Source organism: Mustela nigripes, chromosome 8 (assembly GCF_022355385.1).
Source record: "Mustela nigripes isolate SB6536 chromosome 8, MUSNIG.SB6536, whole genome shotgun sequence".
NCBI lineage: Eukaryota > Metazoa > Chordata > Mammalia > Carnivora > Mustelidae > Mustela > Mustela nigripes.
In genome coordinates, this window is record NC_081564.1 from 23,155,291 (window position 1) to 23,173,727 (window position 18,437).

Here is an 18,437-nt window from a genome sequence, read left to right on the forward strand (position 1 = left end):
GGTCTAGTGCACTTCTAGTCGGGAGTCTAGAAGGAAAGAGAACATATCTGAAGAGCAAACAGCAGAGAATATTCCACACCAAATCTGTACAGTGGAACTGTTGAAACTAAATCAAAGAGAAAATATTAAGCAGCCAGTTGTGAAAAAGACATGTATGAGTTTCTGAGGAATAGCAAACAGACAGAGGTCTCTTCCTCAGCAATGATGGAAGCTTGAAGATGGTCAAATGAGATCTTACATGTGCAGAAAGACTCACTGCCGGCGGACAATGATACACCCAGGGAGAACACATTTACAGAGTGTTGAAATGTTATGTTTTCAGACTATTAAAAACTCATTTTGCCACCACCAGACCCCCGTTAAAGGATATACCTCCTGCAGAAGGAAAGTGATCCCAGATGGAAGATCTGAGATGTATGAGTGAATGAAGAACAAAAACTACGTGAACCTAAGTGAACAGTAAATAAACAAGAATAGTGATGTCTTTCAAGTTTTAGAATCTAAACATAAAATACAACTGTGTGATCATATAAGTCAGAAGAAGGAGAAATGGAAGGAAACTTCTCAAAGGCCATTGTGCTACCCAAGAAGGTGGTCAAGATGTATGTTAACTTTTGGCTGTGTGAAGTCTGCATTCCTAGAACCACCACTAAAATAATGTTTAACTGGAATCCCAGAAGGAAAAGAAATAAAAATGGAAAGGAGAGAGAAATAGTTAAATAATGGAAATAAATTTCCCAGAACAAAAACAAGGAGATGGGAGACCTTGGGCTGAAGGGTCTGTAGAATTTCAGAAACAAGAGATAAAGAAAAGCTTTCACCTAGATCATACTATAGAGAAAATTAAAAATGCCAAGGAGAAAATTCTAGTAGCTTCCAGAGAGAAGTATAAGAAGATTACAATTAAGGATAAAGAATCAGATTGACAATCAGAAAGATCGACATCTTTCAATAGCCAGTGTTTGGAGTAATATTTTCAAGGTAATGAAGAAAACAAAATTAGAAGACTTTTTAAAAGATTTTTTTTTAAGAAGACTAAGATTTTTATCCAGCCAAGCTATCATTTAATAATGAGGACATAACAACAACAAAATGTCATCAGGCAAAGAGCCTCAGAAGGTTTGCCACACAAAACCCACAATGAAAATGGTATTAGACATAGTAGTTCATTTATGTATTTATTTATTTATTTGAGAGAGAATGCAGGAGAGCACAAGCGGTAGGGGTGGGGGAGCGGTGAGGGTAGAGACAATCTTAACCACGCTCCACATACCCAGTGCTTGGCTGACATGGCGCTCGATCTTACGACCCTGAGATCGTGTGAGATCATGACCTGAGCTGAAATCAAGAGTTGGATGCTTAATCAACTGAGCCACCCAGGTGCCCCTAGACATAGTACTTTAAAAGGGGAGAAAAAAATCCAGAAGTTGCTGTAAAAGACATAATATGATGTAAACATTGTGTTTTTGGAGTGTTTTTTTTTTTTTTAAACAATGACTAAGACCAAAGGCAAAGAGAAAATAGTCCTAAATAATGCAGAATTTAAGGTGTAAATAATGTTAACATGTCAGGATATGAGGAGAGTTGAAAAGAACACCAAGGGATGAGAAGGATTGCTAAGTTCTTATTAGAAGGAAGAGACAAATAAAAGATGTTAGAATAGTAAAAAAGACTAAGAAGAAAAAGGACAAATAAAAACAATAAATCAACACAGTAGGAATAGGTCCAAACATAACAAATAAAAGTAGATGAAACTCACCAGTCAAAAAACGAAATACTGACTGGATTTTTTAAAAATCCAGATATATATACCTTCTAAGAGATGTAAAAAACAAAGACATGCAGAGGTTGAAAGGGAAAGACATACCATGGGAATATTAACTGAAAAAGCTACAATAGCTATATTAATATCAGATAAAATAGACTTTAATAAGAGAAAAGCATTATTAGGGATGAAAGAGTTGCTACATATAAAAGTTCTTCAAGAAGATAAGGAGTTTCACTATGCATGTAGTGAAACAGCCTCAAAAATAAACAAAGCGTATATTGATGTAAAGGGAGAAACTGGTAAATCCATCACCATGTGGGAGATTGAGAGACTTCAACATACCTTTCTCACTTGGTGATTAGTCAAGGGCAGCGGGGAGAGGATCAACAAGGATTTGAGGAGATCAGAACAACACAGGATGTCCACACACTTGAAGTTGCAACACTCAAAGAACATACTTTTTACCCAGTGGACATGGAATGTATGCAAAGATCTGTCATGTACTGAACCTTAGAGAAAACTCAACAAATTTAGAGGGTAGCATACAGACCCCATCCATGATAAGACAATTAAGTCAGAAGTTATGAACAAGATGACAAAAAATCCCCACATGTTTGGAAAAAATTGTTAAGTTGCTAAATAACTCATGGGTAAAATAATAAATGAGGATGAAAATGTAAAAATACCTAAAATTGGGGCACATGGGGGCTCAGTCAGTTAAGCATCTGCTTTCAGCTCAGGTCATAATCCCAGGGTCCTGGGATTGAGTTTTGCATCTGGCTCCCTGCTCAGTGCGGAGCCTGCTTCTGCCTCTACCCCCTCCTCTGTTCTCTCTCTCTCAAATAAATAAATAAAATCTTAAAATAAAACAAAATACCTAAAATTGAGTAAGAATGGATGTAACAAAGTTAGTGCTTTAAAGGAAACAGATTGTCTTAAATAGGCACATAAATAAGCTCATTCGTTTTGAGACTATTTCTTTTCTGAGTTTCTAATCTAAGAAATTAGAGAAAGGTCAACATATAAACCAGAAGAAATTAAAAAAAAAACTTTAAAAATAAGAGCAGAGATTAGTAAAATAGAAAAAAGTTAAATAGAGAAGTTTAAAAAGCCAAAAGTTGATTCTTTGAGGAAAAAAAAATCTGACAGAAAACTACTGGCAAGACTTATCAAGCGAGAATATAGAAATAATATTATTAATGAAGAGTTTAATATGACATGCAAAGTACTAAGAATTAAAATTCAGATGAGAACAAATTCTTAGAAAGATATAACAAGAACTGAGTCTAAAAGAAATGAAAAGCATGACTAGTCCTATAATCAAAGAAACTGAAGTAGTTTAAAAATTCCCAAAAGGAAAACACAAAGCCCAGATAATTTTGTAGGTGAATTCCACCAAATTTTCAAGAAATATATTATCCCAATAGTATATAAAATCTTTTATATCAAAGGAAAAGAAAAAATGCTCTCCTTTTCTATGCATGAGGCCAGGATAACCCTGATGTCAAATCAAGCTAAAAGAGCTGTAAGAAAAATTAAAGTTCTGCTCTATTTCACTTATGAATATATAACCAAAATTCTAAAACAAGACATTAGAAAATCAAACAGTGTATAAAAAAAGAAAACATTCATCATCAATCCTGTTGCATTTATCATGGGCATGCAAAGATGATTTTATATTAGAAAATACACAAATTAACTCATCACATTAATAAATCTCAGTAGAGGGGCGCCTGGGTGGCTCAGTGGGTTGAGCCGCTGCCTTCGGCTCGGGTCATGGTCTCAGGGTGCTGGGATCGAGTCCCGCATCAGGCTCTCTGCTCAGCGGGGAGCCTGCTTCCTTCTCTCTCTCTCTGCCTGCCTCTCCATCTACTTGTGATTTCTCTCTGTCAAATAAATAAATAAATAAAATCTTTAAAAAAAAAAATAAATCTCAGTAGATTCAAAAAAAGCATTTTTGGTGTCTTAGTACAAGGTTAATGTGCAAAAAGTCAGTTGCATTTATACACACTAAAAAGAAAAACTAGAAAATACAATTTAAGAGAAAACAATTATTGTATCAGAGAATATCAAGGACCTTGTAATAAATCTTATATTCAGGACTTCTATAGAGAAAATTATAAAACTTTACTGAGATGGTAAAGAAGAGCTAAATCAATGGAGAAAGACACAATGTTCATAAATAGAAAGATTTATTATTACAAAGATGTTATCATTCAAAGAGATCAAACAAAATCCCAATAGTGATTTTCATTGCTTGATAATAGTGATTTTTTAGATTTTTTAAAGGGCCAGAATTTTCTTATAAAGATTTATTTATTTATTTATTTATTAGAGAGAGAGAGAGTGCATGGGGGAGAGAGGAGGGACACAGGGAGAGGGAGAAGCAGACTCCCCGCTGAGCAGGGAACCTGATGTGGGGCTCAGTTCCATGACTCTGGGATTATGACCTGAGCCGAAGACAGATGCTTAACCAACTGAGCCACCCAGGGGCCCCTGGGCCAGACTATTTCTGAAGAACAACAGAGAAATAAGGACTAGCCCTACTAGATATTGGGACTTATTTTGTAAGTCCCAATTTTGTAGCTCCAATAAAACAATGAGCCTTGAAACAGACCCAAGGATGTATATATCTTTGGCATATAACAAAGGTGACATGAGATCATGTGGAAAGATGGCACTGTTCACTAAAAGGACTTGGTAAAATGGTTAAACATATGGAAAAAGATTAACTGAATCTCTCCCTTACATTAAAACAGAAATTGACTCAGGCAAAGCTCTTAGAAAAGTATTAAGCTTGATTTGCTGTTAAACAACAAGTTAAACTCTAAGAAGAAAATGCTGATGATTATCTTTTACACCTTAAGGAAATAGATCTTAAGACACAGAACACCATGCATGCAACTATATTAAAATATTTTTTTCTTATTTTTTTCTAAGATTTTATTTATTTGACAGAGAAAGACACAGTGAGAGAAGAAAGGGGAAGCAAGGGGAACGGGAAAGGGAGAAACAGGTTTCTTGCTGCGCAGGGAGTCCCATGTGGGGCTCCATCCCAGGACTCTGGGATCATGACCTGAGCCAAAAGCAGATGGTTAATGGCTAAGCCACCCAGGCATCCCTCTTTTTTTTTCCTTAGAAGAAGTTTTGCTCTTTAAGAGACAATTTAAAGACAGTGTGCATACACATTTAAAGAAAAGGCAATATATAAACTTGCAGAAGATAATCACAATACTTAATACCTGACAACAGAACAGTATTGAGAATTTGGCCACAATTAAAAATAATAACTAAAAAAAAAAAATCAAGAATACTTCATCCATGAATAAAGCAAAACAGTCCGGCAGAAAAAGTGCAAGAGTCACAAGCAAGAATTTCACATGAGAGCAAATACACATAACCAGTCATCATATAAAATGATCAATATCATTGGTAATCAGGGAAATGCAAATCAAAATCACAATAAGACCATTTTGCCTTCATTTAATTAAGAAAAAATGAAAAAGTCTGACAGTATCAAGTGTTGAAGAAGATACAAATCCACAACATTTCTTATGCATCACTGGTGTGAATGTGAATTGGTGCCACCATGTTGAAAAGCAGGTTGGCCTTACTTCCTAAAGAAGAATATTGCAGACTCTATGGCCCAGCAGTTCCACTTCTAGGTATATACTCAAGAGAAATTCCTGCAAATGTACAATGAGAAACATGCATAAGATTACTCCAAACCAAAAACTTGTGAACGGCACAGATTTATTGAATGAATAACTGTGGTATTATTTCACAGGAGGGAATATTACACAGTAGTTGAAACTAATGAACCACAGACACATGGAACAAAATAAATTTTGGCAGCATAATATTAAGAAAAAAAAGCAAGTCCCAGAAGATTACATACATCATGATTCTTTTTATACAGTTAAAAACAAATATGTAAATATATGTATGTGAATATACACACATACGTACACATTTAAGACTATGTAAAGATGAAATAAAATTAGATTAAAAGGTAAGCAAGGGACTGATGAACCCAGGAGTCTTGCTGACAGCTACCTGAGAAGGGGATAGACTGGTGAGTTTTCCATATGGTTAGATGTAGGTTTTGTCAGGATTCTACATTTTGCTTAGAGGTTCTTCTGGTGGTCAGTTTGCACTAAAACAAGCAGGTCATGCAAGGACCAATAAAAAGAGGGTGTCGTGTAGTAAGTATCATGACTAATCCAAAGCTGTGTACCTGAGATCCAAAAAAGGAGAACAAAAAGAAAAAACAAAATAAGATAGATTTAAATCCAATATATCAGTAATTACATTAATTGCTCCCATTACAGATACAAGATTTCAGATGAGGTTTAAAAATCCAACTATATGTGGTTTATAAGAGCTACATCGAAGTAAGAAAATAAAGATTGGAATAACAGGATGGAAAAAGATATGTCCACAGAAATAACAAAAGCTGCTATAGCTATAGTAATGTCACAAAACAGACGTTTAAAACAAAAAGATGGGAGGTAAGAGGGACATAATGATAAAAGTTCAATTCATTAAGATGAGTTCTAAATTTGAACATATCCTATACTTAAAGAACACAGAAATACAAGGAGAAATGGATTAATTGACAACCAAAGTAGGACATTTTAACAAAGCTCTCTTAGTAATGGCTAGAAACAAGGGGAAAAAAAGTATTTGAACCACAGAATTTACTGGACAATTATAGAACACTCCACTGAACAACTGCAGGAAACACATTCTCTTCAGGAACACATGGAACATCTGCAAAAACTGACCAAATACTGGGTCTTTTAGCAAATTTCAAAGAACTGAAATTATACCAGTATACTCTCTGTCTCCAAAGCAATGGTAGAAATAAAGATGACTAGAAAAAAATCCCCAGATGTTTATAAATTCAAGAAATATACTTCCAACTAATCCACAGATCAAAGTAGATACAGTGGACATCAGAAAATGTAATTGCATAAATGGGTGCCGGATGGCTCAGTCCCTTGAGCATCTGACTCTTGATTTCCGCTCCCTTCGTGATCTCAGGTGAGATCAAGCCCCCCATCCACCTCATGCTCAGTGTGGAGTCTGTCCATCCCTCTCCTTCCATCCCCCCCAACTTGCGCTCTCTCCCTCAAATAAATAAATAAATAAATAAATAATCTTAAAGAAAATGTAACTGCATGATAATTAAAGTAATACATATGAAAGCTGTGAGATTCAGCTAATGCGATACTTGGAGGGCAATGCCTAACCTAAAACACACATATTAGAAAAGAAAAGCTGCAAAATCATGAGCTCAGCAACCATCTCATGAAGTTAGAAAAAGGGCAGCAAAACAAATCCTAACAACGTGGGAGAATATAAAAGTAAACTCAGTAAAGTAGAAAAATCTAAAATAGGATCAACAAAGTTTCATCTTCAACCAACGAAGAGAGTGGACAGTTTCAAATGGGGGGAAGGCACATATAACCCACATCACAGATGTGAAAAGAGGACGGCACCATGTCCTAATCATTAAAGCAGTCGTAATGAGATTGTGAAACAAGATCACGCTTATCTAGTTTTAAAATGGGTGGAAATTGGCAAATTCCCACAGAAGTGGAATGTAGCAAAACAGATGCAGGTTGGTGGAGGGAGTGTGCAAGGTGCGGGCAGGAAAAGAAGGAGCCAGCTGCACAGGAGCAGCTGGCTGAGCGAGTTCTGGGAGTGGACAGGTGGTCCTGGGGCCGTGCCGGCCAGCTCACGCTGCCCGTGCCGCCGCAGGGAGAACGCCGAGAACATGTACTACTTCTCGGAGCTGGCCCTGACTCTCAACGAGCACGAGGAGGGCGTGGCACCCACGGACAGCCGCCTGCGGCCAGACCAGCGGTTGATGGAGAAGGGCCACTGGGACGAGGCCAACACAGAGAAACAGCGGCTGGAGGAGAAGCAGCGCTTGTCGCGGCGCCGGCGGCTGGAGGCCTGCTCGAGGGGCTGTGGCACCGAGGAAGGTGAGGCTGGGCTGAGAGGCAGGGAGAGAGGGTACCCTGGGGCCGGGGAACAGGTTCCCAGAAGGAAGGGATGCCCTGGGGGTGGCAAGGGAAAGGGGAGGAAGGAGGACCCCAGAGACAGGGAGGGTATGTGGGGGGAGGGTGGAAGAAAGCCACGTCCTGGGGGCGGGATGGGGGAACCGGGGGGAGGGGGGCGGGGTTGGGAAGAGGCCACCTGTCCACCAGCCCACCCACTGTGCCTGCCCAGCAGAGAAGGAGGCCGATGTGTACATGCCGCTGTGGTTCGAGAAGAGGCTGGACCCACTGACCGGGGAGACGGCCTGCATGTACAAGGGCGGCTACTGGGAGGCCAAGGAGAGGCAGGACTGGCACATGTGCCCCAACATCTTCTGAGCGCCACCCCTCCTGCAAATACAGGCGCCTGCACAGCCTGGTCCACCTCTTCTTTATGCACTCAATTTAGTATTCAATGGCCCTCCTCCCACACCTTCCCTGCCCCATTCCCACCTCCCTTTTTTTACACTTTTTGGGGGCTCCCACCTTGGAAGGAGGAAGTGCTGACCTGCATTCTTTTCAGCTCCCAGGTGCCCCGGGTCACCCAAGCCCCTTCATTATGGACTTGGTTCCCACTGGGACCCCAGTTCCTAGTTACTACAACTCAGGCAGGCTGGCCCGGGCCCTGGGCTGCCCCAGTCACCAGCCCCAGCCAGGGAGGCACTGGCCCTTCCTGAGGAGCCACTTTCAACTTTTTTAGAAAAAAATATCTCCATTTCTTTCCAGCCAAGACGTTTAGTAAATATTTTTAGTACAGCACTTAGCAGACAACTTTCTAAGTGTGCTTTCTTGCCACAAACATGTCCTGGCAAGAGCCCCTTCTTTTTAAGACATCAGGAAGCCAGACCCCTTTGAGCAGGGAGCATTTTGTCGCTCAGCATAGCAGGGCCATGTTTGTATGGGAGCTGCCCAGTCACTGGGAGCACAGGACTCCGCAGAGAAGAGAACTGGAGGGGCCACCTGGCCCAGGAGAGCACAAGTCAGTTGTCTCTGGAGCTACAGCCGCACCCACTGTGGGGGAGGGGACGCCAAGCGGCCCCCACGTAGATTTGAGGGCAACAGCCCCTTGCCTAGCTTTGGCCATGCCAGGGCTGCTCCCCAGCTGTAGAGAGGCCAGAAAGGGCTGGGGGGCAGGGCCTGCAGGTGCTCCCCACCCCAGAACCAGGCCCCAAATCAGCAATAAGAACAAACACTCAGCTCAGCCTGGGCTGGTGCTCTCAGGCACCAGAGACCCAGTGTCCCACCTCAGCCTCAGGCACCTCTGGGGTGCCCATCTCCACACCCCCTGAACTCTTTATTTGCCTGATTTATATATATATATATACACACACATATATATATATATATATATATATACACATATATATATATGATATATAAATATATAAAAATAGCTATTTTGCTTAAATTTCTATGGTATGTGGAAGTTAAAAAATGATGAAGACAGGGCATTCCTGTCTGAGTTTAGCCCTTCTGTCAGCTGTGCCCCGCCCCCTCAGACCCCCTTCCAAAGGCTTCTGCCAATGGTGGGGGGACTGGGCCACTGTGGCCCTGTCCCAGCCCTTCAGAACCCCCACTCCAACCCCTCCCACTTAAGTTTGGTCCTGAAAATTCATCACAGGGTTTTTTTCTGTATACTCCAGGACTGATTTTGTTTTTATAAAAAAACAAAAGTGAAAACACCAACATATGAGATGCCTTAGGGTGCCCACTCAAGAGGCAGGGTGGGCTAGGTAAGCTGGGTGAGCTGGGAACTGTGCAATGTACCTCTTCTCAACACTGTTTGTGAGGGAGCACCTTCTGACTGGTAATAAAAACCTTGGATTTGGAGTTTTCCAAGGCCCTGTCCCTGAGTGTGTCTGTGACTGGGTGGATTAGGGCTGATGCAGGACAGGTGACACCCTATAAAGCAGCATGGGGGCAGAGCCTGGGACTGTCTTCTGCTCTGCACTGAGGAAAGAAAGGAAAACTGGTCTAAGCGGGGAGGGGAGAGAGCAGGGTGAAGACCAGGGTCTGGGCCAGGAAGCTTGCAGAGGGCAAAGGCAGAACCTCATGGAGGATTCACAGCTTTTCCTGGGGCTATCTGGGGCCAAGTCAAGGCACTCACCCCACTCTTCTCTTTAAGGGAAGCCCACCTTGGTGAGCTCCAAGGTTACTCTATAACCATAACCTGGACTGCTTCTGTTGTTTTATCCCAGGTTGCTAAACAACTCAGGTCACTAGTTCCCAGGGCCAACCTAGAGCAGCTTGGTCTGGCTCACGTGGTGGGGGTTCCCCCTGTCAGTGCTTCCAGGTGAGAGGATGGGGTGGGCCATGGCACCACTGGAGTATCAGAGCCAGGCTCCAGTCACCTGCCCTGAAGCCCCAGCGCTGTGGGATCCAGGTCTGGCCCTGTACAGCTCCTTCGTTACCAGGGCCTTGCTTTCCCACCTGTGGGGAGGCAGGCACTGGTTAGCTCTCACCACTGGCAAGAAGGGGCAGGGCAGGTGAGGCAGCCCTAGCATAAACCTGAACCCCAGCCCTGGGGAGGTGGGAGCAGTGGAAAGGGATTTGCCAAGGGAGAAGATGGGCTACATGGGCAAAGCCCAGAGGTAACAAAAGCCAGTCCGCCGAAACAATGTGAGGAAAGAGCCTGGAGTGGAACCAGACAGAGCTCTGAACAGGGAATGACATCAGGTTGACATTCTAGAACCTACTCTAACCAGATCACAGAAGATCAGCCTACTCTCAGCCATCTATCCACCAGCCATCACTGAGTAGAAAAGGTCATAGAAAAAAAGATTCTGCAACAAAAAAAGATTCTGAGACCCTAAGGGGCCTCAAAGGTTCATCTGACAAAAAGATGCAAAAGACCTTTACAGATACAACTTTAAAATTTTACTGAATGATAGAGAAGACCTGAATTAAAAGGAAAAACACCATCTTCACAGATGACCAGCTCAGTTATATGGGTTCTTCCCAAATCTACAAATCCAACATGATCCAAATCAAAATCCTATGAATGTTTTTTAAACACCTGACAAGTGGATTGTGAAATCTACATGGGACAACTGAGCAATCCTCTAGCAATAGAGACTAGAGCAATTCTTAAAAAGGTGGGGAACATGGACTTGACCTGCATGTACCCAAATGTGCTAGAAAGCTACCAACAAATTGCTTCTTTTTTCTCCACTGCACTCTGGCATGATGTGTCACACCATATATTTCATTCATTTGCTGATTAGCTCCCCCACCTCACAATGGACCGTAAGTTTCACGAGAATAGAAATCATGTCTGTCTTAGACACTATAGCATCCCCAGTGCTTGGCACATAGGAGAGGCTCAGTAAATAGGTGCTGAATTTATTCCAGGCCAGATGTTCCAGCCAGAGTAAAGGCTCAGGGGGATACTCCTCAGAGCCACTGAGAAGTGTGGCTGCGGTGACAAATTGTGAGGGGACCTCAGATATGCAACTGGGAAGAGCTGAACCTAGTGACCCAGGGAACTCCTGCTCCTACAAACTGTAGTGTCCAAGTCTTTGCTCCTGACGGACTGTGGGGGAGAAGGCCTGAAGTTCCCTTATCCCCAGGGCTGGGGCTTGGCATGAAATGGGTAAAGGATACCAGACAGAAAAATGTCAAAGTGTAGCACAGAGACACCCCCAATGCAGTTTCTTATTATGAAACTGGCCAACATAACTTCAATAACAAAACCTGGTAAGGACAGCACAGAAGAAATATGTATTTCAATCTAAATTTAAGAAGATTTTCAGGGGTGCCTGGGTGGCTCAGTTGGGTAAGCTCTTGACTCCAGCCAAGGTCATGATCCTGGGATTCTAGGATTGAGCCCTGTATTGGACTACCCAGTGGGAAGTCTGCTTTTCCCTCTCCCTTTGCCCCTCCCCCACTTATGCACACATGTTTGCGTGTGCTCTCTTTCTCTCTCTCAAGTAAATAAATCTTTTTAAAAAATACAATTTTGGGGACACCTGGGTGGCTCAGTTGGTTAAGGACCTGCCTTCGGCTCAGATCATGATTCCAGGGTCCTGGGATCAAGCCCTGTATCTGGCTCCCTGCTCAGTGGGGAGTTTGCTTCTCCTTCTCCTGCTGCTCCCCCTGCCTCTGTGTGTACTCTCTCTGTCTCAAATAAACAAAATCTTTAAAAAAGAAAAAAACAGAATTTTCAAAAATCTAAATAGCAAATAGAATCCAGTCATATACCAAAGACTAATACCTCAAGTTGGTAAACCCATGCCCAAGTTAGGTTAACCACAGAAATGCAAGAATGGGTTGGTGTTGGGAAGCTTTTCATCATAAATAATTATATCAACCACCCTTTATGTAAAACTAGGCAGGCTAGATAAAATCTTATTTTTTTTTTAATTTGCCATGGCTTTTTTTTTTTTAATTTTAAGATTTATTTATTTATTTGTTTGACAGAGAGAGATCACAAGTAGGTAGAGAGGCAGGCAGAGAGAGAGAGGGGAGGAAGCAGGCTCCCTGCCGAGCAGAGAGCCCAATGTGGGACTCGATCCCAGGATCCTGAGATCATGACCTGAGTTGAAGGCGGAGGCTTAATCCACTGAGCCACCCAGTCACCCCTAGATAAAATTTGAAAACATCTTAAAAGCATCTATGAGTTGGAAAGAATATAAGGAATATTTGGGCCAGATATTGAGTGTAGAAACATGGAAAGGTAAGAGTCTGAAGTCTGCTTTTCCCTCAGAGCCACTTATTGTACCAGTGAGCTTAAGTTTTCACTGCCTCAAATGACATTTTCAAGGTAGGGTATTTGACAGGAGATGTTGACCATAAAGCTGGACTCCCAGCGGTCTAGACCTTTGATATAATGAATCCAAAATCAAATACAGGAAAATTGTTTGTCTTAAAGATTAGTCCTAAGCAGAGCAGAAAAGAATCTCCTAAGAATTTATAATCAGGAGCAGACCCTCACCTGGTTTGGTTTAACAGCCAAATACATACTACCTAGATGGTTCAATAAAACCTTCAGCAGAGAATATAACATGTTCGCAATTGGCAATGTCCCCAGTCACATGAGAGAAGCAAAGAAATCCTCTCTGCAGGTTCTCTCTATTCCAGGCCTTATGGAATCCCAGATGTGACGTTGCAAGGAAAATGAATAGCTTAAAGTGTGATATCTCTAAACACACAAGGAGATAAAAGCACATGTTGGTCCATGAGCATAGGCCAACAGAAATAATAATAGCAGAATCAGACATAAAACTCCATGTAGTGAAATTACCAGACACAGAATATAAAATAAGCACGTGTAATATATTTCTAGAAATAGAAGCTTTCTAGGATTTTCATTACTGAAACTGAGTAACAGTATATTTAAAAAAATTAAAGAATTTCCAGAAATTGGCAAAAAAATCACTAAAAATAATTTTATAACATTGTACTACTGAAGAGCACAATAGTAACTTAGAAGTAAGATCTGAAGAAAGAATCTGGAATACAACACAAAGATGTGGAAAATACAAAAGAAAAGATGGAGAATAAAGTGAGAAGGTCCCATATTTGTCTAATTGAAATGGAGAACTCTCTCTCTCTCTTTTTTTTTTTTAATATTTTGACAGAGAGACAGTGCACAAGCAGGGGGAGTGGCAGTCAGAGGGAGAAGCAGGATCCCCACTGAGCAAGGAGACTGATGTGGGATTCAAACCCAGGACCCTGGGATCATGACCTGAGCTGAAGGCAGATTTAACTCATTGAGGCACTGAGGCATCTAGAAGCAGAACTATTTAAAGAGTTGATAATTTAAAAATTTCTAAGAAATCATGAGAAAGACCAATATACAGAGTAAATCTCAACAAATCCTAGTCAGGAAAATAAATTAAAAGACATCCACAGCAAAATACAATATAGTGAAACTGCAAGACTCTTAAGACAAAATCTTAAAAGCATTCAGATTTGGGGTGGGTGGTGGGAATTACCTTCTAATAGCATTGATCAGACTGGGAGTTGACCTCCTAAGAAAGAAGAAAAAAGTGATTAGAAGATGTTAGTATTCTCAGGGAAAATATCTTTCAGGATCCAAAGGAAAATAAAAGTATGAATAAAAACTTACTAAAACAATAGTAAGAGTTTTGTGGAGTTAGACTTTAGTGGGTTAAGTATTAGGTAAAATACACAGAGTAATCACTAAAGAAAGAACAACAGATTTCCAAAACAAGGGAAAACATTGAAGGAGGGCACGGGGAGGCTGGATTTCAGTCAATTTAAAAGAAAGCATGAAAGAGGAAAAAGGAATGCAGATAAGGTGGAATAAAAATTACAGATTAAGACAAAAATAAGTCAGTAATGCATCAATAATACACAAAATTTAAGTAAGTTAAATCTTTGGGTAATAATGAAAATCTGGATTTTAAAAACCTTGCTATATGCTGTTTACAAAAATACACTGAAAACATAAATACAGACAAGGTAAGACTTTAAGGCAAAAATGTATTTCTGTATGTCAACTCCTACAAATAAAAAAAGTACTTTTATAGTGATAAAAGATAAAATTCACAAAGTTCTAAAACTCCTATGCATCTAATAACATCTCAAAATAAAATGGACACAATTGTAAGGAGAAACAGATAAACCCACAATCATAATATCCATAAACCCACAATCTCCTTGTTTTGAGAGCTCAGAGAGGCAAAAAAAAATCAATATTTCCAACACCTTTAACAAACTTGATGTAATACATACATAACTGCAGAATATATATTTTTGAAATGTACATGGAAAATTTTTGAATATTAGTCATAAAGCCTCAGCAAATTTCAGAAAACTAATATACAGACTATATTCTCAGGCTGAAATGAAGATAGTTCAAAATCAATAACAAAAAGGAAATTAGGGGGAAAACCCATTCTCGCAAACTGGTGGAGCCACTCTGGAACACAGTATGGAAGTTCCTCAAAAAGTTGAAAATAGACCTATCCTACAAACCAGCAATTGCACTACTGGAGTTTTTACCCCAAAGGTACAAATGTAGTGATCCAAAGGGGCACCTGCATCCCAACGTTTATAGCAGCAATGTCCACAATAGCCAAACTACAGAACGAGCCCAGATGTCCATTGACAGATGAATGGATAAAGAAGATGTGGTATAAATATACAATGGAATATTATGTAGCCATCAAAAATGAAATCTTGGCAATGGTGTGGATAGAACTAAAGGGTATTATGCTAAGCAAAATAAGTTAATCAAAGAAAGACAATTATCATATGATCTCATAAGTGGAATTTGAGAAACAAGGCATAGGGTCATAGGGGATGAGAGGAAAAAATGAAACAAGAAACCCTAGAGGGAGACAAACCATAAGAGACTCTTAATCTCAGGAAACAAACTAAGGGTTGCTGGAGTGGAGGGTGAGTGGGAGGGATGGGGTGGCTGGGTGAAGGATACTGGGGAGGGTATGTGCTGTTGTGAGTGCTGTGTATTGTGTAAGACTGATGAATCACAGACCTGTACTTCTGAAACAAATAATATATGTTGATAATAATAAAAAATTAATTAAAAAAATAAAACTACACATGGTCATCTCCATTGATGCAGAAAACACTTTAGATAGAATTCAACATGCATCCATGATATTTAAAAGGAAAAAAATGCTTAAAAACAGGAATGGAAACTTCCTCAATCTGCTGAATGGTATCTTCAGAAGAAAGAAGAAAGTAAAGAAGCTGGGGGGGAGGTGGGGGAGAGAGAGAGAAGGAGGAGAAGGAAGAGGAGGAGGAGAGAGAGACGAGGAAGAGAAGGAAAAGGAGCAGGAGGGGGAGAAAGCTTTGCCAATGAGATAAAAAAAAAAATACCTGCTTTTACCCTTTATACTCAACACTGAACTGGGAGCCCTAGCCAATGCAATAAGGCAAGAAAAATAAATGAAGTATGAGAATTGACAAAATTATCATTGCTTACAGATATATAAAGAAAACTCAAAAGAATCTAAAGATAAATTAGTATAACATGAAAGTCAATAACATTTTTAGATATCAACAAACTGTCAGAAAATGAAGTTTTAAAAATATCATTTACACCAGCATCAAAAAACATCAGGTACCTAGGATACTTCTAATCAAGAAAATATAAAACCTCTGGGATATCTGGGTGGCTCAGTCATTTAAGCATCTGTCTTTGGCTCAGGTCATGATCCCAGTGTCCTGGGCTTGAGCCCTGCATCAGGCTCCCTACTCAGCTGGGGAGCCTGCTTTTCCCTCTCCTTCCCATTCCCCTGCTTGTGCTCTCTGTCAAATAAATAAAAATTTTTTAAAAAATAAAATATAAGATCTGTAAAGGGAAAATTAAAATGCTTTCTTGAGAGACACTAAAGAAAGATCTAAAGTAATGGATAGTTATACTATCTTCATGGCTTAGAAGACTTATATTTACCAGTTTTTCTCAAACTGTTGACATATAATCAATTCCAATGAAACCCCTTTTCTCTTGGAGCTTGATTAAATTATTCTAAAATGTATATGGAAATGCAAAGGACCAAAAATAGTCAAGATGCCCTTGAAGCATAAAAAGTGGCTAAACTGGTTCTATTAGATATAAAAACTTACTGTAAAATAATAAATCAGTATGGTATTGGCATAGAGAAAAAGAGAACAGCCAAATGTAACTGAATAAAAATCCAGAAACATTTACATATATATGAACATTTGATATAAGAATTATTCTTGCAAATTAATGAAGAAAGGTAAGACTTTTCTAAAGGGTGTAGGGACAATCAGGAAGAAGTAAGGAATTGGAGCTTTATCTCATATCATACACAGAAGTCACTTCCAGGTGGATTTAAGATTTATATGTAAAGAACAAAACTATACAAGCTCTATAAGTTAATATAAAATAGTATCTTCATGACTTCAGGATGGGAAAGAATATCTTGAAACAAGCTACAAGAAACACTAACAATAAAAAGATTTAAATTAGTCTACGATAAAATTAACTTCTACTCAAGACTCTATAAAAAGGGTTTTTTTTTTAAAGGATCCCCAAAAGTGGAAGAAATCTGCAACACAGATAACTTATAAAAAACATGTATCCAGAATATACAAAAATACAAATCAATAAAAAGAAGACAAAAGAACAAAAAAAATTGTCAAAAGTCTTGAACAAACACCTTATCAAAAAAGAAATCCAGGGACACCTAGGGTGGCTCAGTGGGTTAAAGCCTCTGTCTTCAGCTCAGGTCATGATCCCAGGGTCCTGGGATGGAGCCCCGAATTGGACTCTCTGCTCAGCATGGAACCTGCTTCCCCCCCCACCCCCGCCTGCTTCTCTGCCTACTTGTGATCTCCATCAAATAAAACCTTAAAAAAAAAAAAAAAGAAAAAGAAATAAGAAAAGGTGCTCAACCACATGAGAAATCAGGGAAGTGCAAATTAAACCACAATGACAAAAATAAAACCGCAATGACCTACGACTATATACCTACCAGACTGGCAAAAAAATCCAAGTCTAGAAATAGCAAGTGTAGGCGAGGAAGTAGAGAATTGAAGAACTTAGTACTAATGAGCATGTAAACATATACAAGTGTTTCTGAAAATAATCTGACATTATCCTTGTAAGATTGAAAGTGGTATGACCTACATGATTCAGCAAGTTTACTCCAAGGATGATACAATGTAACAGAGGATGGAAATGAGAATGTCTACAGCTGTATTGTAATAGCAAAAAATAAAACAAAACAAAACAAAAAACATCCAAAACCAAAAAACCCTAGAAACAATCCAAATGACAGTCACAGAGACATGGATAAAAAATTATACGTTCCATTGTAGGGGTGATTCATTTTTCACTACTGTATGATATCCAGCAATGATAGAATAGTATATGGTAGTGAAGATTAATAAATCACAGCTACATCTAACAACATGGATGAATTTCTGGAACACAATATTGAAAAGAAATAAATTGAAAAATAGTTAATGTTATGTCTACTCAAGTTCAAAAACAGGCAAAACAAAACAATTATTTAGGAACAGAAACTGAGGTGGTAAAAGTTTTTAAAAGAGCAAAAACAAACACATCAAATTCAGGATGGTGGTTATTGTTGGGCAAGGAGGAAAGGTGAGAAGCACCAGGAGAGGCACACAGATTTATAAGGTAATAAAAATGTTTTTTTTTTTTTTTAATTTATTTGACAGAGAGAGAGGACAAGCAGGCAGAGAGGCAGGCAGAGAGGGAGAGCAGACAGCCCGATGCGGGGCTCGATCCCAGGACCGTGGGATCATGACCTGAGCCGAAGGCAGCGGCTTAACCCACTGAGCCACCCAGGCGCCCCAATAAAAATGTTTTTTATTATATCTTTTTTTTAAAGGTTTTATTTATTTATTTGTCAGAGAGAGAGAAGCGAGAGCAAGCACAGGCAGACAGAGTGGCAGGCAGAGGCAGAGGGAGAGGCAGGCTCCCCGCCAAGCAAGGAGCCCGATGTGGGACTCGATCCCAGGACGCTGGGATCATGACCTGAGCCGAAGGCAGCCGCTTAACCAACTGAGCCACGCAGGCGTCCCAATAAAAATGTTTTTTATAAAAACAAGATCATAGGTGTACACGGCATATTCTTATCATATAAATATTTTATAAATATACTATTCTTTTGCAACAACACAATGTCTAATAA

The 18,437-nt window shown here is 39.8% G+C and overlaps 1 protein-coding gene and 1 long non-coding RNA gene across 3 annotated transcripts in view; one reads left to right on the forward strand and one right to left on the reverse strand.

The window, feature by feature from the left end:
* OSBP2 (oxysterol binding protein 2) overlaps positions 1 to 8,237 on the forward strand; it is a 156,968-nt gene extending 148,731 nt beyond the window's left edge. The window contains exons 13-14 of one of the 2 annotated variants that reach the window (XM_059408843.1): positions 7,535 to 7,761; positions 8,009 to 8,237. In XM_059408843.1, the coding sequence (XP_059264826.1) occupies positions 7,535 to 7,761; positions 8,009 to 8,154 (373 nt within the window). In that variant the 3' untranslated portion in view covers positions 8,155 to 8,237. The remainder of the gene's footprint in view (positions 1 to 7,534; positions 7,762 to 8,008) is intronic. The other variant, XM_059408842.1, reaches the window with a different exon arrangement.
* On the reverse strand, positions 5,236 to 6,887 carry LOC132023341 (uncharacterized). The gene is made up of 2 exons (XR_009405932.1): positions 5,825 to 6,887; positions 5,236 to 5,454 (listed from the first exon to the last, which is right to left on the reverse strand). It is a non-coding gene; the product is annotated as an uncharacterized LOC132023341 (long non-coding RNA).
* Positions 8,238 to 18,437: the final 10,200 nt, after the last annotated feature.